The sequence below is a fragment of the Perca flavescens genome, chromosome 8 (assembly GCF_004354835.1).
Source record: "Perca flavescens isolate YP-PL-M2 chromosome 8, PFLA_1.0, whole genome shotgun sequence".
Lineage (NCBI taxonomy): Eukaryota > Metazoa > Chordata > Actinopteri > Perciformes > Percidae > Perca > Perca flavescens.
The window spans coordinates 10,096,764-10,119,249 of record NC_041338.1 but is presented as its reverse complement, the minus strand read 5'-3'; the positions used below and the strand labels follow the sequence as shown (position 1 = coordinate 10,119,249).

The window sequence follows — 22,486 nt, the reverse complement described above, 5'->3', positions numbered from 1 at the left end:
GACTTATAGTCAGGTGTGACTTATATATCAAAATATATATAATTTAACATGTTTTTAAATGTTATTTCATACTGAAAACATTACCGTCTAAAGCCGCGAGAGGGCGCTCTAGGCTTGTGACAACTATATGCTGCTCCTAAAGACAACTGGGAAAGAAAAGAAAATCCTATTCTGCAGATTACAAACTGCAGGTAGTAAAATATGCAGCCGAAAACGGTAATCGAGCAGCAGACAGAAAGTTTGGAGTGAGAGAGAAACTTGTGAGGGACTGGCGAAAAGGTGACTCTTACGGCAGTGAAGAAAACAAAGAAAGCTAATCGGCTAATCGCGGGCTGAAAGCAAGATGGCCAGAGCTGGAGGAATGAGTCAACAGATGGGTTGAACAACGTTCTGCCGGGAGAGGCTTGTCAAAGGTGCAGTTACGTCTCCACGACCTGGTAGTTGTTCTGTGTGCTATTGTATAGTTGAATAACTGTTAATGTGTTACATTAACATACCGGACACCTATTCAGCATGTTGTTCTATGTGCTATTGTGTAGTTGAATAACTTGCCTTTCCAGATTAAATGTCTGTTCTTGGTCTTGGATTTTGTGAAATAAATTTCTAAATAAATACGACTTATGTTTTTTTCCTCTTTGTGACGCATTTTTTGACTGATGCGACTTATACTCCGGAGCGACTTATAGTCCGGAAAATACGGTAGTTACATTTTTCGAGAGGTGCACGTCAGGGTACGCTGTAGGGTCCGGCGTAGATTCATGTCTCTACGTATCTACGTACATAGCCACGGCGTAGATTTTACACAGAAGTATAAATCACGCTTAAGACAGCATGCACAATACCAGGTACTTTAAACTGAAGCAGGTAAATGGAATCGAGCCATCATTCATTCTTATTATTTACACCAATGCTTTTTTACTTTGAGGAGTCAGCATGTCTTCTGTGAAAAAGCCTATGTTTAGTGACATAGCCTACATCTTAAAGGAACACGCCGACTTATTGGGACTTTAGCTTATTCACCATAACCCCCAGAGTTCGATAAGTCCATACATACCATTCTCATCTCCGTGCGTGTTGTAACTCTTTCCGATGGCCCCACCGGAGCTTAGCCTAACACAGATCCTGGAAGTAACAGGTTCCAACTAGCCTACTGCTCCGAATAAGTGCCAAAATAACGGCAACTTGTTCCTATTTACATGTTGTGATTTGTATAGTCACAATGTGTACAAATAAGGTCACATGAAACACCGCCATCTTCTAATCATATATAAACTGGGAACTATATTCTCAGAAAGGTGAAGCATTGCTACTCTCTGCTCTGGGCTTCTCACTCCGCCCAAGTAGCAGAAGTAGCACTGCTTTGCCTTTCTGAGAATACAGTTCCCAGTTTATATACGGTTAGAAGATGGCTGTGTCTCATGTGACCTTGTTATTTGTACACGCTGTGACTATACAAATCACAACATGTAAATACGAACATGTTGGCGTTATTTTGTCACTTGTTTGGAGCAGTAGGCTAGATGGAGCCGGTTACCTCCAGGATCTGTGCTAAACTAGACTAGTGGTGGGTGCTTCAGACAGAGCTACGACACGCACGGAAATGAGAAGGGTATGTATGGACTTATCTAACTCTGGGGGATACAGTGAATAAGCTAAAGTCCCAATAAGTCGGTGTGTTCCTTTAAAGGAGAGTTAGTAATGATGAATCATACTCTCTATTGGTATTTTATTATTTTAGTTTAGAATAAACTATGATAAACTGATGTTTCGCAAAGTTTTTTAAATTATGTCACTGTTTGAGAGGCAGAATGTCACAAAATATTAAAAATGAAAAATTTTAGTATTTGTTTTTAAATCTTTTAGATTACATTACATTCATTTGGCAGACACAGTGGTTGAAAGTGACTTACAATAAGCTCTCCCAAACAAACAACTAAGAGTGTACTTTCTGCCCTAATACAGCCTTCCCTATGATCTTCATCAAGCACTTCCAGAAAAGCTGGCCTCCGGAAAAAGAGGGACCAGAGACTGTCCCTGAAGCGGACTCTGACTTTGAGGAGATAACTTTAGCAGGAAAAGAAACTGTATGTCACATAGAATTTATTCTAGATTTACTAGAAGCACTTAACATGAGCTAACAAGTTAACAAGTGTATATGTACTTTTAGAACAGTCTTATCATTGAGAATTATGTAACGACAGTAAAAGCAATGTATTCTGCGTAATTCATTGACATTGCATAGATATTTTTAATAACCCTGTGTTGGCAGACTTTTTATGCACTCACAAGATTCCTGTTTTCTCAGAACTCTGACAGCAGTTCCAAGACATCAGCCGAGAAGAGCGAAGAGCGCTCAGCTACAAAGACAGTCTGCAACTTGTCCACCACAAAAAAACGCTTGATGTTATCTCTTTCTGAAAAAGAGAAGCTTCTGAACTGGGACCTTCTGGTAACACCAGAGGAATCTCCAATTAACACAAACACCAAAAACAAACCTCAACATAAAGACAAGGTGGAGTTAGTAATTTATTAAGGCTATATTAATGGTTATAAAGAAGAATAGGCCTGCATTTCTTTTCTTTATCTCTCACTACTCCTTCCAGTATAACACAGTGGTCCAAAGACTGACCAGAAGTGATGTGAGCGAGATAAGAGGAGTTAATTCCACATTATGTAAACCACATTTTTCCTGTCCTCTGATGTTTTATCAGGTACAAGCAGAGACCGAAGCAGATAAGCTTCAGACAGACTGGGGCCAGAACATGGAACCATCTCAGAGCCAAACCTCTGCCTCGTCCCCCTCAGCCTTTCAGCTTATAGCAAACGCTTTCAGAAGGACATTTGGTGTGACCAATCCCTCCAACAGGTCGAACACTGCAGTCACAATGTTTGTATAAAATACTGTTCATAGTTTATTTTAAGCACCACATTAAAGCTCCTGTAGGAAAGATTTTTCTGTAAGACTCCAAACGTCTTATCAATCTAAATTGCTTCTCTTGCAATTCATTTCTGGATTTAATTCAAATTGAATGTACCGTACATTATGATTTGTCTTTTGCTTTACCAGGAGGACCAAACGTGACGGTCCATGCAAACAGAGGCCCATGTCAGAAGGAGCGTTGAGCTCTAGCACCCTCTTAAGCACCATGGGTCCAGAGCCATCTAGAGATGAGAAGAAAGCCGGCAAGCGTGAAGTTCGGGGGGCATCTGCAGGGGCCAATCCATGGGGGCCCGGGCGAGACCTTCCCTCTCTGTTACAGCAGGTTTCCTTAAAGGGCTCTAGTCACTCTGGAGGGGTGTTCACTGACGACATGGCCTCGTTGCCAGGCAAGAGGGTGAATTTGTTCTCATCCCTGAGCCTCAGGAAAAGGGAGGAGTCAGAGAGTGAGGGGCAGGACCAGGAGGTGCAAAAGATACTCATCAACCTCAGAACCAAAGGTTAGTGCAGTGATTCCCAAATGTTTTGGCACATGATCCCATAGACGCCTGAGCAATAGAGCAAATGCATCCCCATTATTCAATTATTTGAAGCAGTGGTAATTTTTCTACCCCATTTTTTATCTTTTTAAAAATAAACTTGCAGTATTCGCAAAGGAGCCGAATCAAAGAGTCGGTTCTTTGAAGTGTAACGTGGTTATTAATATTTTTTCCATTAGTCCTGTTGATTTTATTATTTGGGATCTAATCTAGATTAATATAGGTGGATTTTCCTTGACAAGAGGTTAGGTGGTGTGGAAATGCAGGAAAAATGTTTTTTATTACAAAACCCCCAGACCCCCTTCCAATTATCCATGTTTGCTAAAATGGGCATACAGAGAACCTCAAAGTCCCATTGACACCTCTTTCCTATGCAAATCTCACAATTTGAAACTGCCGCTAAATCGAGCGAATCCTAACAAAGCTAATACTTGACGTCAACTCGGTGGCTGTACCTTAATTGGCTCTGGTCTGTACCTTTGTCACGCCCCCAGGGTTTTCCACAGAAAATTTGTTAGTTAAGGTGGTAGGGTTAAATATATAATTAATACATCTCTGTAGTGCAGACTCTGTACTACACACTACACTAAATATTAAATTATTTTCAAAAAAAGTGCTATAACAATTTTACTGGCATTGCTCCCATTATCCTCCGTGACAGGCGCTTTTCCACTTTGCCTGACAAGTCTTCTCCAAAAGAAACTGTCCTGAGATAACAGAGCTCAGCCCATAGCTTCACTAGTATGCGTGAAATAAAAACAGGACACGTAATTTCACTGTGTGTAGTGTTAACTACGCTAAATAACCGTGTATTGTGAAACCCGTGTAGTGATTAAAAAAAAACAGACAACAGCTGTGTCTCAAAGACCGGGCAACAGCCGGGACATGAGAATCCACGCGCGAGAGGTGATGGATAGTTCCAGTCACTTCGTCATGTTCACTTCATTGAAACAAGAGAAGAAAGCCTCACTGATGTGAAGAACAGGACAGAGATACATATATAAATGCTCTCTGCCTGCAGTATGCCAACGCTCCGGTAAGTCCACTCACCCCGTCTCTGCCCGGGCATGCCCCAGCTGCCACACAATTGTTGAGAAACTCTGACGCACACGTGACGGTGAAATGGCGATTTATCCCTTGAAATGTGAATAAATGACCGTTACACTCACCACCAGCAAATGCTCTTTCCGTTGTGATGGACAACTTGTCATTACCTTGTTTCCTACAGACTGTGTTGATACGACTTGTACATTACAGCCACTCAAACAGGACAGAGTAACACGGCAGTTATATATATTTTTTCTTTAAGACTCAGTTAAGGTGGCATGCACGTGCTGTTAAGGTGGGCCGCCTAAACTGCAAAGTGCTGTGGGAAACCCTGTGGACCATTGGTCTGAGTCCAGCTGGTGTGGTGTTCTGAATGTAGGTTGTGTAGATCTCAGACACTAGTTTCCATGGGAATTACAAAGAAGAAATTAAAGTTTGGAAGTTTTTCAATGATATTGAAAATGAACCACGGTCATAAATGCAGTGTTCCAGGCTGTACAACCGAATACTGGCCCATGTGTTTACATGTACACACAGAAAAAAGTGTTTAGAACTTAATTAAGGAGTAGATATTAGAAATGGAGCGGGAGTTATGGATCTAACGCGGCGTTGCAGAGGACTTGCAATGGGCGGTGTGCTGCTGGAGCTTCTGCCGCTGCTACTGCTATGGAGCTGCCTGCCTGCAGCGGTTCACAATACGTTGACTTTTTTTTTTGTTCCCAACATGGATCCTTGGGGAACAAGGGGCTGTGGAGCCACCAGGACAAGACGTGATAAGAACATAGTAGTTACAACTCAAAAGGTAAAAAGGGATTGTGTTGCTGTGCTGTCCCGTCTTTGCTCTGCAGCTTCCAGTGTTGCCAACTCTTTTCCAATGAAAGTAGCTAGCACAAGGTATTTCTCTCCTGTGGCTGCCAAAACCGTCACCTCTCTCTTCTGTTCTGTGACTGAGGAGCAGGGGAGCAGCCCCTCCCCTCTCTGCTCATGTGCAGCAGCACTGCACAGCTTTGCTCGTTGTAAACCAACCAATCATCGAAATATTCATGAGCATACCATAAAAGGGAGAAAACCTCTTGTTTCATTCTAGGGCTATTTCACAGGGTAGCATTAGGGCGCATAGAACAGCACCCGGGCCATTTTCAGCCCAAGTAATGTTATATACCCTATTAGGAGACCTTAAGGAACCGTGTGAAATACGCTATATAATCATTCTGTCACCCCTTTAAACCTGCATGAATAGATATTTGGGCTCCTTGGGAGCAGTGCAACAAATTGTAAACACCACATTGACATACAAACACCTTATAATGTTATTATGGAAAACGTGTTGCAGTCAACACTTGATTATTAAAACACCCGAAATTATAACATAACAACAAAAACATTTGTTTGGGACCGGCTGGACAAGATGGCAGCTTAGGATATTCGCTCCTGCCCGACTCTCCCTTCTTGATTAATTTATCCCATTAAGTTTGACTTCCTCAGACGTCTCAACAGTGTATAGCTTCTAGGAGTAAGAATGGCCGACTCTGTGAGGAGAAACATTACGAGTGGAGCCTCTGCGAAGACAAATAAAGGGCAACGCGGTGGCGAGCTCGGCGCCATTACAGATGCGCTGATGGAAAAACAGATGGAATTTTTTGAATCTCGCTTCTCGCAGCTGAATGAGTTGGCCAAGGGCACAGACAGTAAGCTGGATGCCATACGAACTGAATTGGCAGCGCTCTCAGGGAGTATTGGCTTAATTAAAGCTGAAATGTTGACCATAAAAGTTGCCGTTGAAGACAACTCAAAGGCCGTAGTGGAACACGCGGCAGCCTTAAGTAGTCTTGAACTTAAAATGGCGGACATGGAAGACAGGAGCCTGTGTTGCAACTTACGCATTATCGGTTTGAAAGAGGGGACCGAGGGCTCGAACGCTGTACAGTTCCTGACACGAGCTCTGCCTGAGTGGTTCCCGTCCCTACAGACCGAGCAGCTGGAAATCATGCGGGCTCATCGGATTTACAGTGGCCGTTGAGCCGGGGACAGACCTCGCACTCTTATTTTCAACACCCTTCGTTACTCGTCCCGCCAAGCTGTTCTCCGAGCCGCAAAGAAGGACCCGGTCATTATTGACGGCAAAACTGTGAGGTTTGCTGCCGACTACAGTAACCATACGATCAAACGCTGGCAAGCTTTTGGCCCAGCGATGGACACTGCAAGGAAGAGAGGCATCGATTTTTTTCTACTGTACCCGGCGAGCCTGAAGATTAAAAACGGATTGGACTATCGTATGTTCAACCATCCCTGCGAAGCTGAGGACTTCCTTAACTCCCGGCCGATGTCGACGCGGGTTAACAACCGACGAGCTCCAGAGGCAGGCGCAGCCGAAGCCCGTAGCCGCAGCTCCTCGGAAGCGGAGGGTTGACCTCTACCAAGTGCTGGTTTAATGTGGAGCTCTGTCTATGATTTCTCAAGATAGACTCAAAGGTTTTTCTGCACTGTACGAGCGGTCCGTTATCGGACTGATATAGCCGATTTTGGACCCTTTTTCGGCTATTTCAGCTTTACCGAGGTTTATACGCCTATCTTCGCCTTTTGATTTGGGCCACAGTCTACGCGGACTCAGTTCTTTTTCACGGCTGGTCATACTGGATGATTTTCCTTTTTTTTTTTTTTTTTTTTCTTCCTCTGCCGCCTGACTTTTAATTTTTTATATTTTCCTGATGGTGATGTTCTCTGGTACAAGGTAACATACAAGACTTTCATTCATTGTATTTGGGTTAATTTGTTCTATTCGCCCATATGTTCAGTCTTTAAATTGTATGGTGTAGCTAGCTGATTTGGTAATTTTTCTTTTAACTGTTTTACCTCATACAAAGATTAAAGCGCATTCCCTGTATACCGCTACATCACCTAGCTGCAACAGCTGGACTTTACTGCATTAGAATGATTTGTTAATTTTTCTTTCTTTATAATGCGCCCTTAAATGCGCTATATGTTGGGCTTTTGCCATGGTGATATTAAAATAACGGCTTTTATTTTTGCATTTGTAATAGTCTAAATTCTAAGTCGGCATACTTAGCATTATCATTTCTCAGCTGACTTGTACAGCTACCATAGTTTATTTATTTTTGCCATTATTATTACTAATAATTCAATTTTTTGTTTGCTATTCTGAATGTGGCTCCATGCAGCCTTTAATAGTTTGACATAGCCTACGTCCCTGTTGTTATTGTTGTGAGTAATGGGATAATATGTTACTGATTCTATTTGTTGAACTGGGGGGAGGGGCGGGCGGTATACTCCAACTATAGCTGCCCGTTCTCCATCCATGGTCATGGAACTTAGTATATATGGAGGGTTCATTGTTGGAGCTTGTTCTAGCTCCTTGGGGTTAGGACTGTGTGTTTTTTATTATTATTATTATTCGCCCTTAGGTTTTATTTTTTTTTTTTTTTTTTTTTGGGGCGTGGTGGGGGACCCTGGTGGGCTGGAATGGTTACCCTTTATTGGTTATGTCTGTTGGTCGCAGGGCTGTTCTCAATATTACTCGATGCCCTGGTTGGGACAAAGGTCTAAATTATGTCAGAACTTAACATTATAAGTTGGAATGCTGGTGGTCTGAATGCCCCCCTCAAAAGGGTTAGCACATTAGGGTTGTTACGGAAGAAGAAAGTTGACATCGCATTATTACAAGAAACACATCTCTTGAGTGGGGATGTCAGGCGCCTGGCCAATAAGTATTATCACGTTATAGCATCTTCCTCATCTCTTACAAGGACTAAGGGTGTAGCTATAGTAGCCAGAAGAAATCTTAAATTCAGACTGCAAGATACATGGTCTGATACAACAGGTAGGCTGACTTTGGCCAAAGCTGAACATAATGGCAAGAAAATCGCTTTCTTATCTGCATACGCACCTAATTGTTATGATAGGAGTTTTTATAGTGACATGACTAATATTATGCTGGAGTTAACTGAATATCTATTCATAGTTGGAGGGGATTTTAATGCAGTTTGGAATCCGACTGAAGATAGGTCTGGCGGCTCGGAGACTAGGGACCAGGAATTAGCGTCTTCTGCGTTACGGGCTTGGGCAAATGGCCTTGGGCTCACAGATTTGTGGCGCATAAACAACCCATCTGTGAAGGATTACACCTTTTTTTTCTGCGCGTCACAAGTCCTCCTCTAGAATAGACTATTTATTTGCGTCCCCGAAGCTCTTCCAAGACTTACAACGTGTTAATTTACTACCTATAGCCCTCTCTGATCATAAAGCCGTATTTTGTACTGTGGTGGTTAGCTGTATATCTTCTCGGGCGCCGCGATGGCGTTTCAACACCACCCTGCTGAAGCAGGAGGGATTTAAGGAACAGTTTGTGGAGAAACTCAGAGAGTTTTTAGATTTTAATGTCGGCTCGGTTGACGACCCTAGGATACTGTGGGATTCAATCAAGGGTTACATTAGGAGTAATGCTACATTATTTGCTTCTAATCAACGTAAAGCTCGACAATCTAAATTACAAGAACTGGAAAATACCTATGCCACTTTAGAATACGCTTTATCGGCCAATTATTCAGATGACATAGCTATGCAACATAAAGTGATCAAGAAAGAAATTAACAATATTCTTAAGCAGCAATCAGAATTTTTGATCCATAGGACCAGGCAACGGTATTATTTTCACGGATCTAGACCCAGCCATCTTTTGGCCATGAAAATTAGATCGAATGAACACTTCTCGGACATTCCCTCAATCAAATTACAGACTGGAGCTGTCACCACTGACCCTGCACAAATTAATGATACTTTTCGTAGTTTTTACTCTAATCTTTACAAATCTGATGTTTCCTTCGACAAGAACAAATGTGGAGACTTTCTAGCTCATTTGAACATGCCCCGTCTTGCTGATGATGACGCAAATGATTTGGCCAGGCCGATCTCACTTGAAGAGCTCAAGGCTGCTGTACAAAGCATGCAACAGGGCAAATCCCCTGGCCTTGACGGTATACCACCAGAGCTATACTTAGCCTTCTGGGACCTCCTAGGCCCACTGCTTTTTGCTATGATAAATTTCTCAGTAGAAAAGGGCACTTTTTCTAGGGATGTGAATATTGCAGTCATTTCCTTACTTCTTAAGAAACACAAAGACTCGACTGAATGTGGTAACTATAGGCCCCTCAGTCTTCTGAATGCTGACATTAAAATCTATGCCAAGGTACTCTCCCGTCGCCTGCAGTTTTATATTCCATCACTGGTGCACTGTGACCAGACTGGCTTCATTAGGTCACGCCTAGCCTCTGATAATGTCCGACGCCAGCTACATGTGATTGACGCTTCGGTGGACGTTAAGGCTCCGTTAGCTGTATTATCACTTGATGCAATGAAGGCGTTCGACCGCCTTGAATGGTCCTTTTTGTGGTCAGTTTTGGAGGCGATGGGCTTTGGAGAGGGCTTCATAAAATTAATTAAGGTGCTATACGCAAACCCCTCAGCGATGGTGCTTACAGGTAATTTATGCTCCACTTTATTCCTGATATCAAGATCCTCTCGCCAGGGTTGTCCTTTAAGCCCAAGCCTCTTTGCGCTCTCACTCGAACCCTTGGCACAGACGATTCGACTTTCATCACTTATAAAACCTATCACTGTTAAAAGCACACAACATCATCTGGCACTTTATGCTGATGATGTCTTGGTCTTCCTTGAAGATCCTCTACATTCTACCCCTCACCTTTTAACGATATTGGATGAGTTTGGAGCGCTTTCAGGTTTTAAAGTTAATTGGTCAAAATCGGCTTTACTGCCTCTGAATGAGGCAGCTAAGACAACTGCTTTACCTGCGACTATCCCATCTGTTAAACAGTTTAGGTACCTAGGTATTGATATATTCCCCTCTCTGAATCGCATTGTTAAACACAATTATACTGACGTGCTGAATGCGGCTCTGGCTGACTTGGAAAGATGGGCGAGTTTGCCTAATTCGCTACAAGCTCGAATTTCCCTCGTTAAAATGAATATATTGCCCAGGATAAATTTTGTAGGTTCCATGGTCCCGCTCTCTCCTCCTTCTGGTTACTGGGAGAAGCTGCAAGCTGCGGTTTCCAAATTTATTTGGAAAGGAAAATGTCCGCGTGTGAAAACTTCCACTGCTCAGCGTGACAGATTGAGCGGGGGCTTAGCAGTTCCCAACTTTAAATGGTTCTACTGGGCTTTCACCCTTCGACCACTTGCCACCTGGTTTGACCCCCAGTCGGTGGTTTCCTGGCGAGCGATGGAAGAGAAGATGGTGCACCCTTGGTCTTTGGCAGATGTGCTATTTGCGAACGTGTCTGTTAGGCAGTGTCGGCTACGATTTGGTCCGATCATTTCCCATCTTGTTGAGGTTTGGCGCTCGGTGGAAAGGTATTGTAACTCTTCCTGCAGATGGCATCTTTATTCACCCATTTTTAATAACAACGGTTTATTGATGGGGGGTAGACCGATCATCTTCCCCCAATGGGAAAAGGGGGGCATTCACCTTTTAGGGGACGTTTTTGATGTAAACGGGCTGTGCTCCTTTCTAGCCTTAAAGGAAGATTTTAACCTGCCAGGCACATCCTTCTTTTTTTACCTCCACTTAGAGCAGCTCTTAAGGCACATGGCGTACCGTGGCAGCACCCCCTGCCTGTACACCCGCTTCACGAGCTGTTCATTGCTAAAAGTGACTCACGGGGCATGGTATCCACTCTGTATCAATATATAAGGGAAGCCTCACACCGGACACTTCCACTAGACAGAGTATGGAGGAGGGATTTCCCAGGGCTAGAGCCAGATTTTGACTGGAGCAGGGTATGGAATAATGTCACATTGGCTTCTAGAAATCCAGACCACCAGCAGATCCACTATAATTTTGTCCATAGGACTTATTTGACCCCTCGTAAGCTGTGCCTGATGAAAATGATTGGTGACGCTTCATGCACATTGTGTTCACTGAAGACCATGGGCACGTTTCTTCACATGTTTTGGGAGTGCCCCCCTGTTGCACGGTTCTGGCAAAATGTTGCCTCAGAACTGTCAACATTTGTCTCTGGGACAGTATTAGCGACAATACCAGTTCTGTTACTGAATGACATTTTTTTACTACAGATTTCTAAATGTCAAAAAAGGATAGTCCTGGCCGGGCTCACTGCTGGAAAGAAAATGGTGGTGGTGCGCTGGAAGCCCCCACACACTTTGACCATTAAGCAATGGCTCCTGACCTTTCTAGACATAGTTTATATGGAACTCTCAACCGCTCGTATCAATGGTGCTGGACAGGCGAATATAGATATGTGGCTTTTAATGGCAGAGACGTTAAAAGGCCGACTGCGATTACAGCTGCCAGCCCACGGGGTCCTGGGGAGGGGGGGTTGATATTGTTTTAAGTGTACAGCTTTTATCTCATTTTGACTCATTAATGTAATTTTTGTTTTTATTTAATTTATATGTATGTATATGTGTGTATGTATGTATGTCTATATATGTGTATATGTGTGTATATGTATGTGTATATATATATATATTTTTTATTATATATATATATATATATATTTTTTTTTTTTTGTGTGGGAAGGAGGGGGGGGGATGTTACATGTATGTTCTGTTACTTGTAACATACTGTTGGTTATGTATGTGTTGAATAAAAACATTTGATCACAAAAAAAAACATTTGTTTGGATGCATGTTTTTGGGTGACCTGGTGAGTGTAAGTTGAACTCCTGAGGGAAATATCTCCTTTTTTAAGTGCTTGATGCTCAGCTATGTTCATTTGAGCAGCTTAAAAGTGAAGCACTATGCAATCCCTTGTAACATACCTCCTATGTCAATGATATATGTTATGAATTCAACCAAAGAGTAATGTGTCCAATTCTTATGGATAGATTCACACCATGGGATATAGGTTTTACAAGTTACACATGGCAACAGTGTGTACAAACTTAAAATTACTTGGCTGTTCTCACTTTTTTAATTTCTTTTGTTTTAATCTAGCCTCCAGACAACAGAGTCTTGAAGAGCCTTCCTCTAGTGATGATGAAAATGAAAACCTGACATCCAATCAGAAGGTTTGTATAGACCATTTCTATGTACTATAATACAGCACAATGCAGGGAATTGTCACAGATACTGTATTTGCATGTTCTGTACTTCCTGTCCCAGCTGTGTCCAGTGAGACAGAGGAGGAAGCAGGAGAAGATGGTGGCCCAGCAGGCTAAAAGAGAACTGCTGAAGAGGCTTCACAGAGCTCAGGTACTGTTTGGATTCATTCATTTTTAATGGACTGGTTCACTGCATCTCTTAAGGTGTGTTAAGACAATTTTTCTTACTTACACCTTACCCGTGCGAATACATCTGCTGAAGTATTTCTTTGAGTATTTCGCAACTTACAAATATTTGCCCTTATGTTAGCTACATTACGAAATTAGTCCTAACATCATTCATAGTCAAGTACAACCAATCATCATGGAATCAAGTAACAGATACACATTTTAAAAACTTTCACCACATTATAGGAAAAGTTCAATATTTTGGGAAATATACTCATTCACTTATTGCTGAGAGTAGAGTTAGACCCTCTCAGTATGTATTTTGGTCAAAACATTTTGTGATACATTTTTTATTAGCACCATTTATATCGTTCAGAAATAGAAAACAAATTCCACCATGTGTGACAGGTAATGACAGATGGTGCACAGAACAGAGAAACACAAATTACACCAAAACAAAAACCCTCTTCCACCCCCCACCCACTGCGGTCTCAAGGAAAACAAAACAAACAAACAGAAATCACACTTTGCCTAATCACTCTCCTCTAGTTCTTGTGGGGCTGAAGCCATTCAGTCTGATATTTGTGCTGCTGTGCTTTCCCATAGGCTGATAGTTGATTATTTGGCTTTTTTAATAATTGCTGTAGAGAGCTCAAGTATAACTATTTCTAGAAAGTACGCTAACCACTGTTTTATACAGTTTATTCAGGTTGAAAGAACATACAATAGGGAGTGGGAATGGCTTTAGAGACATGTCTCTTCTGAGGAGTCCAATATGTCCTATGACATATGTTGAAGTGGATATACTGGTGATTTGGGTTCTTGGAACAGTGGAAAATGTCCCAAACTGTCTCCCAATTAATTGTGTTCCCCTCAGGGCTCAGCTCTCGCTCCCACTTCTTTACTATTGGGAGTTCTCCTATGGATACATGAATCAGTTTAGCATAAATCTTAGACACCACACTGTAAAAAAAAAATTGTTGACTCAACTTAAAAATATGTGTAACCTGGTTGCCTTGAAATTATAAGTTGATTGGAAATCAGATATTAAGTTGGCACAAAGAGGCTATTCAGTTCTCTCAACTTAATGTTGCAAGTTCACTGTACTAATAACATGTTCAGTCAACTAAGGTTTATTTGTAAACACAACATTCAATTTAGTGGATCCAACTTCTAATTATGCATTACATGAACTAATGATTGTGTGGAGTCAACTCCAATCTACATCAATTCAACAACTTTATGTAGTGGGGCTAATGTGCATTTTCAAGTTGTCTTGACTAAGCTTTGTATTTGTGTTGACTTTATTATGTGTGTTGTATTAACATATCAAGTAAGTTGACTCGGTTGCCTTGAAAATCTAAGTTCTACCAACTTTTTTTTTTAAGTTTACACAACAGAAGAATGTGAGTCAAGATTAAGAAAAACATTTATTTCACACATTCAAGTGTTTCATACAATATAAATCAATGGTAAGACACAGCATCAACATTTTTTTCCTTATCTACTCTGTTAAATATCTATCTGCCTTTTTCTGCCATTACAAATCATAAGCCTTACTGTTACTGTGTGTGTGTGTGTGTGTGTGAGAGAGTGTGTGTGTAAGTGAGTGAGTGAGTGTGTGAGACAGAGTGAGTAAGTGAGTGAGTGTGTGAGACAGAGTGAGTGTGTAAGACAGAGAGTGAGTGTGTAAGACAGAGAGTGATGTGTGTATGAGACAGTGTGAGTGAGTGAGTGTGTGAGACTGAGTGTGTAAGACAGAGAGTGAATGTGTGTGAGACAGTGAGTGTGTGTGTGTGTGTGTGTGTGAGACAGAGTGAGTGAATGTGCGACAGAGAGTGAGTGAGTGTATGAGACAGAGAAAGTGAGTGCGACAGAGTGTGTGAGACAGAGTGAGTGTGTACAACAGAGTGAGTGAGACAGAGAGTGAGTGAGTGCGACAGAGTGAGCGAGACAGAGAGAGTGTGTGTGTGTGAGAGAGTGTGTGAGACAGAGTGTGAGTGAGACAGAGTGATTGTGTGTGTGAGACAGTGAGTGAGTGTGTGTGAGACAGAGTGAGTGAGACAGAGAGTGAGTGTTTGTGTGAGTGAGTGTGTGTGAGACAGAAAGTGAGTGTTTGTGTGAGTGAGTGTGTGTGAGACAGAGAGTGAGTGTGACATAGAGTGATTGTGTGTGTGAGACAGAGTGAGTGAGTGTGGGAGACAATAGAGTGAGTGAGAGAGACAGAGTGAGTGAGACAGAGTGAGTGAGTGTGGGAGACAAGAGAGTGAGTGAGACAGAGTGAGTGAGTGCGACAGAGTGAGCGAGACAGAGAGTGAGTGCGTTTGTGTTAGACAGAGTGAGTGTGTGAGACAGAGAGTGAGTGTGACAGAGAGTGATTGTGTGTGTGAGACAGAGAGTGAGTGAGTGTGTGTGAGACAGAGTGAGTGAGAGAGACAGAGAGTGAGTAAGACTGAGTGAGTGTGTGAGACAAGAGAGTGAGTGAGAAAGAGAGTGAGTGTTTGTGTGAGTGAGTGTGTGTGAGACAGAAAATGAGTGAGACAGAGAGTGAGTGAGTGAGACAGAGAGTGAGTGTTTGTGTGACTGAGTGTGAGACAGAGAGTGAGTGTTTGTGAGTGTGTGAGACAGAGTGAGTGAATGTGTGAGACAGAGTGTGTGTGTATGAGACAGTGTGAGTGAGTGTGTGAGACAGAGAGTGAATGTGTGTGAGACAGTGAGTGTGTGTGTGAGAGACAGAGTGAGTGAATGTGCGACAGAGAGTGAGTGAGTGTATGAGACAGAGAGTGAGTGAGTGTGTGAGACAAGAGAGTGAGTGAGACAGAGAGTGAGTGTTTGTGTGAGTGTTTGTGTGTGAGACAGACAGTGAGTGTTTGTGTGAGTGAGTGTGTGAGACAGAGTGAGTGAGACAGAGTGAGTGTTTGTGTGAGTGAGTGAGACAGAGAGTGAGTGTTTGTGTGAGTGAGTGTGTGCGACAGAGTGAGTGAGACAGAGAGTGAGTGAGTGTGTGTGTGAGACAGAGTGAGTGAGACAGACAGAGAGTGAGTGTGACAGAGAGTGATTGTGTGTGTGAGACAGAGTGAGTGAGTGTGGGAGACAAGAGAGTGAGTGAGACAGAGTGAGTGAGTGTGGGAGACAAGAGAGTGAGTGAGACAGAGAGTGAGTGAGTGCGACAGAGTGAGCGAGACAGAGAGTGAGTGCGTTTGTGTTAGACAGAGTGAGTGTGTGAGACAGAGAGTGAGTGTGACAGAGAGTGATTGTGTGTGTGAGACAGAGAGTGAGTGAGTGTGTGTGAGACAGAGAGTGAGTAAGATTGAGTGAGTGTGTGAGACAAGAGAGTGAGTGAGAAAGAGAGTGAGTGTTTGTGTGAGTGAGTGAGTGTGTGAGACAGAGTGAGTGTGTGAGACAGTGAGTGTGTGTGAGAGACAGAGTGAGTGAATGTGCGACAGAGTGAGTGAGTGTATGAGACAGTGAGTGAGTGTGTGAGAAAGAGTGAGTGTGTGTGTGAGAGACAGAATGAGTGAATGTGCGACAGAGTGAGTGAGTGTATGAGACAGTGAGTGAGTGTGTGAGAAAGAGTGAGTGTGTGTGAGAGAGAGTGAGTGAGTGTGTGAGACAAGAGAGTGAGTGAGACAGAGAGTGAGTGTTTGTGTGAGTGAGTGTTTGTGTGTGAGACAGACAGTGAGTGTTTGTGTGAGTGAGTGTGAGACAGAGTGAGTGAGACAGAGTGAGTGTTTGTGTGAGTGAGACAGAGAGTGAGTGTTTGTGTGAGTGAGTGAGACAGAGAGTGAGTGTTTGTGTGAGTGAGTGTGTGCGACAGAGTGAGTGAGACAGAGTGAGTGAGTGTGTGTGTGTGTGAGACAGAGTGAGTGTGTGAGACAGAGAGTGAGTGAGACAGACAGAGAGTGAGTGAGACAGACAGACAGAGAGTGAGTGTGACAGAGAGTGATTGTGTGTGTGAGACAGACAGTGAGTGAGTGTGTGTGAGACAGTGAGTGAGAGAGACAGAGTGAGTGAGACAGAGTGAGTGTGTGAGACAAGAGAGTGAGACAGAGAGTGAGTGTTTGTGTGAGTGAGTGTGTGAAACAGAGTGAGTGAGACAGAGAGTGAGTGTTGGTGTGAGTGTGTGCGACAGAGTGAGACAGAGTGAGTGAGTGCGACAGAGTGAGCGAGACAGAGAGTGAGTGAGTGTGTGTGAGACAGAGTGAGTGAGACAGACAGAGAGTGAGTGAAACAGAGTGAGTGAGTGTGTGAGACAAGAGAGTGAGTGAGACAGAGTGAGTGTTTGTGTGTGAGACAGACAGTGAGTGTTTGTGTGAGTGAGTGTGAGACAGAGAGTGAGTGAGTGTGAGTGAGACAGAGTAAGTGTTTGTGTGAGTGAGTGTGTGCGACAGAGTGAGTGAGACAGAGAGTGAGTGAGTGCAACAGAGTGAGCGAGACAGAGAGTGAGTGAGTGTGTGTGTGTGTGTGAGACAGAGAGTGAGTGAGACAGAGAGTGATTGTGTGTGTGAGACAGACAGTGAGTGAGTGTGTGTGAGACAGAGTGAGTGAGAGAGACAGAGAGTGAGTGAGACAGAGTGAGTGTGTGAGACAGAGTGAGTGAGACAGATAGTGAGTGTTTGTGTGAGTGTGTGAGACAGAGTGAGTGAGACTGAGAGTGAGTGTTTGTGTGAGTGAGTGTGAGACAGAGAGTGAGTGAGTGAGTGAGAGAGCCAGTGTGTGTGAGATAGCCTGAGTGTGCAAGGTGGTGGCAAAATAAGAGAACATATACAGTCACATATGTCAACTATAGAGGCAATAAAAACAGCATATTTTGAGAGACAGAGCAAAACAACTCTCAGGACTTCTAGTTCACCTTAGCATTGACAGCTAATATTTGCATAACTATTTGAGGTAGTACAACCAAAAGGCAATAATTTTCTCCTTTTCATCCCACAAACAACTGACCTTACAAGTTTTTAAAAGACACACTTAAAAAAAAGGAACAGTAACTCCATGACAACTATGTAGCCATGATAACGGGTGGCACTTTTGAGTAATATAAAAAACAGCTATGACTGTCTAGTCCATCTGTCCATCAGCCGCACAGAGACCGGAGTCCATTAACTCTTGAAGAGCAAAGGTCTCCACCAATGTTCATTATCACCTTTTGTATTACCTCGAACATGTACTTGAGCCCTTTTGGGTAATGGATGTTGAAGACGTAGAGCAGACCCATCAGCAGGGCGAATGCGTTGGGCACATCCTTCAGGTCCCAAGAACGATATGCTTCTCCAGAATCAGTGCAATATCAATCATCTCCTTGGGGACAGGGCGTTGAGGATCCTCCTCTGTAAACACCAAGATTCCTACGTTCATTCCTTTCACTGCCTCACTCTCTTCGTTTGGCTAATGACACAACAAAGTAATAAGAATAGATTGCAAATCAGCATTATTTCCTCAACACATGAAAATTCAAGATGCATAGCAAACTTGGGTATGAAAATGTCTGATGCAAACTAATGTAAACCTATGTAAATGGAAGAAATTCAAATACATTACAATGTCAAATTAATTGAGCAAGGAATCCTGTCACTGCAACTTTGAACAATTCACTTGTTCTCCATTTAAGCAGATGTCTTTCCACGTCTAGATTTTTATAACAAGACATATTTTCTAGATATCCTATAACTACAAGATCATGACTTCATTTGGATCAAAAAGATTGAGATTAGCAAGTGATATGGATTCCAGAGTGGCATTGATTCCTCACATACCTTACAAATCTTGAAGAATTGGGAGGGATCCTCTTTCTGGAAATGGGCCAGGCCAAGGAGAACAACTGCTCTCTCTCTCTCTCTTTTAGTTCTGGACAATAGAAGAGGGATACAGACCAGAAACATCAGTGCTTCATAAATAATAAAAAAAAATGTACACAACTTTGTATATGCAGGGAAAGGGGCAAAAAGTTCCATTGAATCCATGCTGAACTTTGTAATGCCTTATTACTTTGCGTTGATTTGTTGAGGAAAAACTACAAAACTTACAGTTCCACTGCATCAGTCATGACACTGAATTCATCTTCGGTCAGTTGATTCTGAAGAAAGAAATAGAAACAAAAATACTGCATTACCGTGGCTTAAAATACAAACAAATAGCATAGGTGTGTTGTCAGACAAGCTTGTTATTTCATGAAATGTAATGCAATTTAAGGACTATGCCCTATGTTGGAAGGCTATTTTATACCAATCAAAAATAATGCATTGGTCAGCCCTTTCCCTAGTGTACTAAGGCCTACATCTATCCAAAGAAAACAAAGCAAGTCAGTATGATAACGTTAGTTACGTTATGGTAACTTCAGATTCTATGAGTATAGGCGTAGCCCTCTAAGCCACGCTATGGGTTTATCCCTTCGCGCATGCGCAGTCGTGAAGATTTTCTTTCCGCCCTTGCGTGCGCCGCACGGGCTTCAGCTACGTCCGCAATTACTGTATAAAAACAGGGCGGACCCGTTGCTCTGCTCCCAACATCAGCTTTTTCTTCAGCTAATGCAATAGGAGCAGGTGGCCCGAATCTTAGAGGGCTACGCCTATACTCATAGAATCTGAAGTTACCATAACGTAACTAACGTTCTATTTCGTATAGGCTTCGCCCTCTAAGCCACGCTATGGGTTAGGGCGAAGCTGATGTAGTCAATGCCACCTGCGACAGATCCCACAAGTGGAACATAGACTGTTTTCCCTTACTGTCACTTTATGTGCCGCCATGGCAACGACCTGTTAGCTGTCTGAAAGCCCAAGCCGAGAATACAGGCGTGCATGATTGATGAGGGAATACATGATTGATAATTATGGGACGCCCGAGTTCCTCCCAGACACCCAGAGTAGGGGGGAGGGGAGGGGGCAGAAGAAAACATAAAGCGGCACGTCGTGATTGTATAATAGTGACAAAAACATATACATATGTACATAGTATATACAATTATGTATATGACGGGGCCTCATTCGTCGTTGTGAGAAGGGAGGACCGAGTGAGTCAGGGAGGGCTCAGACACATCCCGCAAATAGAAGCGGATGAAAGGGCATGGAGATGCCCAAGAGGCCGCAGCACAGATTTCGGCCACTGACATGCCTCTGAACAGGGCTGTCGATGTAGACAGAGCCCGTGTAGAATGTGCCCGAATGCCCTGGGGGGGCACCGCCCCCTCCGCGTTATAGGCCTGGGTGATAGCCTCGCACAGCCAGTGGGACAGGCGTTGTTTCGACAGGGCCGCCCCTTGGGAGTGTTCCCTGTAGTGAACAAACAGCTGCTGTGTCCGCCTTATGTCCGCCGTGCGTAAAACATACTGTGATAACGCACGCACCGGGCACAATCTGTGAGAGGCCTCCCGCGCGTCGTTGTTATGAGGCGGGGAAAAAACCCTGGAGGGAAAAACTCTCGACCGAAAGGAATTTGTTAAACTTTTCGGTGTGAAGGAAGGGTTGGGCTGTAGGGTGGCTGCGCCCGTCCCCTCTGATTGAGAGACAGGACGGCGAGACTGACAGCGCACATAAGTCGCTCACTCGCTTGGCTGATGTCAGTGCAAGGAGGAGCGCCGTTTTAGAGACAGCAACCTGAGAGGGGCTTGTGCCAGGGGCTCAAGGGGCTTCCCAGAGCTCGGAGTACCAGGGTCAGATCCCATTGGGCGTGAGAGAGCGACGGCAGGTTTCTGCCGCCGGGCCCCTTTCAAAAAACGTTTAACTAGGGGTGCGCAAAAACCGTTCTCTCTCCATAGCCTTCGTGGCAAGATGAAATGGCCGCCCGTGAGGCTTTGACCGTGGATGGGGCCAAGTCGTTATCTACCAGTGTTTGGAGATAAGTCAGTACGACGGGCAGGGGGGCACGATATGGGGTCTGACTCCTTCTCCGTGCACCAGCGCTGGAAAGCGGACCAACGCGCTGCGTAACACGCTGTTGTAGAGGGAGCTCTCGCGCTCTGAATGGTGCGCACCACGGCAGGTGGCAAGCCTAACCTCTGCAAGCGTTCCCGCTCAGCAGCCAGCCCCACAGTCGCTGGGTTATCACCGGGGGGTGGGTTATCGCGCCGTCCAGCTGTGACAGGGCGTCCTCGTGCCACGGCAATTGCCAGGGATGCGTTCCAGGAGGCGAGGGATCAGAGGGACTGGGGGAAAAGCGTATAGGAGGGTTCTGGGCCAGGGATGGTGGGAGAAAGCGTCCGCGCCCAGGGGTGGGTTGTCCCGTGAGCTCAAGGAAAACCACAGAGCGCACTGTGTGTTTTCTCGTGAGGCGAACAGGTCCACCTCCGCTTCCCCGAACCTGCTCCACAGCTTCCGAACGATAGTGGGATTCAATTTCCACTCGTTGTGAGAGGGTCCCCCCCCTCGACATTAGGTCTGCCGCCCGGTTTAGTATCCCGGGGATGTGGACGGCCCTGAGGGACAACAGATGACTGTGCGACCACAGCAGGAGGCTCCTGGCTATTTCCAATAGCCGGGCCGATCGTACCCCGCCCTGGCGATTTATGAACGCCGCTGCTGTGACATTGTCTGTCTGCACCACAACATGTCTCCCTGCTACCTTCGGGGCGAAGTGCTTCAAGACCTTCAGCACCGTGGACAGCTCCAGGCAGTTTATGTGTGGGAGGGGAGGAGGAGGCCATTCCCCTCCCACCACCTGTGATTCGCACATTCCTCCCCAGCCAGTGAGGGACGCATCTGTGTACACCGTCACGTATGACGTCACTCTGCCCAGGGGAACCCCAGCTGACAGGGTCTGGGGGTTTCCCCAGTATGACAGGTCTGACTGCAAAGAGGGAGGGATAGTCAGCATCCGCCACTTGTGGCGTATGGGGTCGATGTGCTGACGAAGGAACCACCTCTGGATTTTCCTCATGTGGAGAAGCCCCAGGGGTACTATTATGTAGCCCGCGGACATCATGCCCAGAAGGCGCATGATAGACAGCGCTGACACCTTTGCGCGGGGCGTGGTGCGCGACAGGAGAGAAAGCAGCGCATCTTGCCTCGGCGTTGACAGCCTGGCCCTCATAACAATCGAGTTTAGCACTACGCCCAGATAAACTATCGATTGTGAGGGAACCAATGCGCTTTTCTGCCAGTTTATGGCAAAACCGAGTGTCTGCAGGTGCTGCAGGACTGACACGGTGTGTAGCGCCGCCGTTTCCCGAGAGGGAGCCAGGATGAGCAAATCGTCCAGATAAAACAGGACTCTGACGCTTTTTTTTTCCGCAACGGCTGAAGTGCCGTCTCCATGCACTTGGAAAAAGTGCGAGGGGCCAGTGAGTAACCGAATGGCAGTCGGTTGTACTGAAAAGGAGCCCCTTGGAAAAAGGAGCCCCTTGGAAAAAGAAGCGCAGGAATTTCCTGTGTCTGGGGATGACTTGGATGTGAAAGTAAGCGTCTTTCAGATCCACGGATGTAAACCACTCCTGGTGGCGCACGCATTCCAACACATGTTTGGTAGTCAACATGTGGAATGGACGTACCATGACGCACCGGTTGAACTGGGACAGGTCGAGGATGGGACGAAACCCGCCTGACTTTTTTGCCGTGAGAAAGTATCGGGAGTAAAAGCCCTCGTTCTCCTCCCACGGAGGAACTCGGGAAATTGCTCCCTTTGACAGCAGTTCCCGTAATTCTGACGTCATGGCGTCTGATTCTGCCTGGGACGACACAGTTGTCTCCAACACGCCCGCAAAGCGA

General features: G+C 44.6%; 1 protein-coding gene and 1 long non-coding RNA gene across 10 annotated transcripts in view; one reads left to right on the top strand and one right to left on the bottom strand.

The window, feature by feature from the left end:
• mical2b (microtubule associated monooxygenase, calponin and LIM domain containing 2b) overlaps positions 1–22,486 on the top strand; it is a 137,369-nt gene that overhangs the window by 98,924 nt on the left and 15,959 nt on the right. For 8 of the 9 annotated variants that reach the window (XM_028585040.1, XM_028585038.1, XM_028585035.1 and 5 more), the window contains 6 exons: positions 1,963–2,084; positions 2,306–2,512; positions 2,712–2,887; positions 3,068–3,438; positions 12,517–12,590; positions 12,685–12,774. In XM_028585040.1, the coding sequence (XP_028440841.1) occupies positions 1,963–2,084; positions 2,306–2,512; positions 2,712–2,887; positions 3,068–3,438; positions 12,517–12,590; positions 12,685–12,774 (1,040 nt within the window). The remainder of the gene's footprint in view (positions 1–1,962; positions 2,085–2,305; positions 2,513–2,711; positions 2,888–3,067; positions 3,439–12,516; positions 12,591–12,684; positions 12,775–22,486) is intronic. The other variant, XM_028585036.1, reaches the window with a different exon arrangement.
• On the bottom strand, positions 18,046–18,865 carry LOC114559968 (uncharacterized). The gene is made up of 3 exons (XR_003693149.1): positions 18,815–18,865; positions 18,545–18,635; positions 18,046–18,118 (listed from the first exon to the last, which is right to left on the bottom strand). It is a non-coding gene; the product is annotated as an uncharacterized LOC114559968 (long non-coding RNA).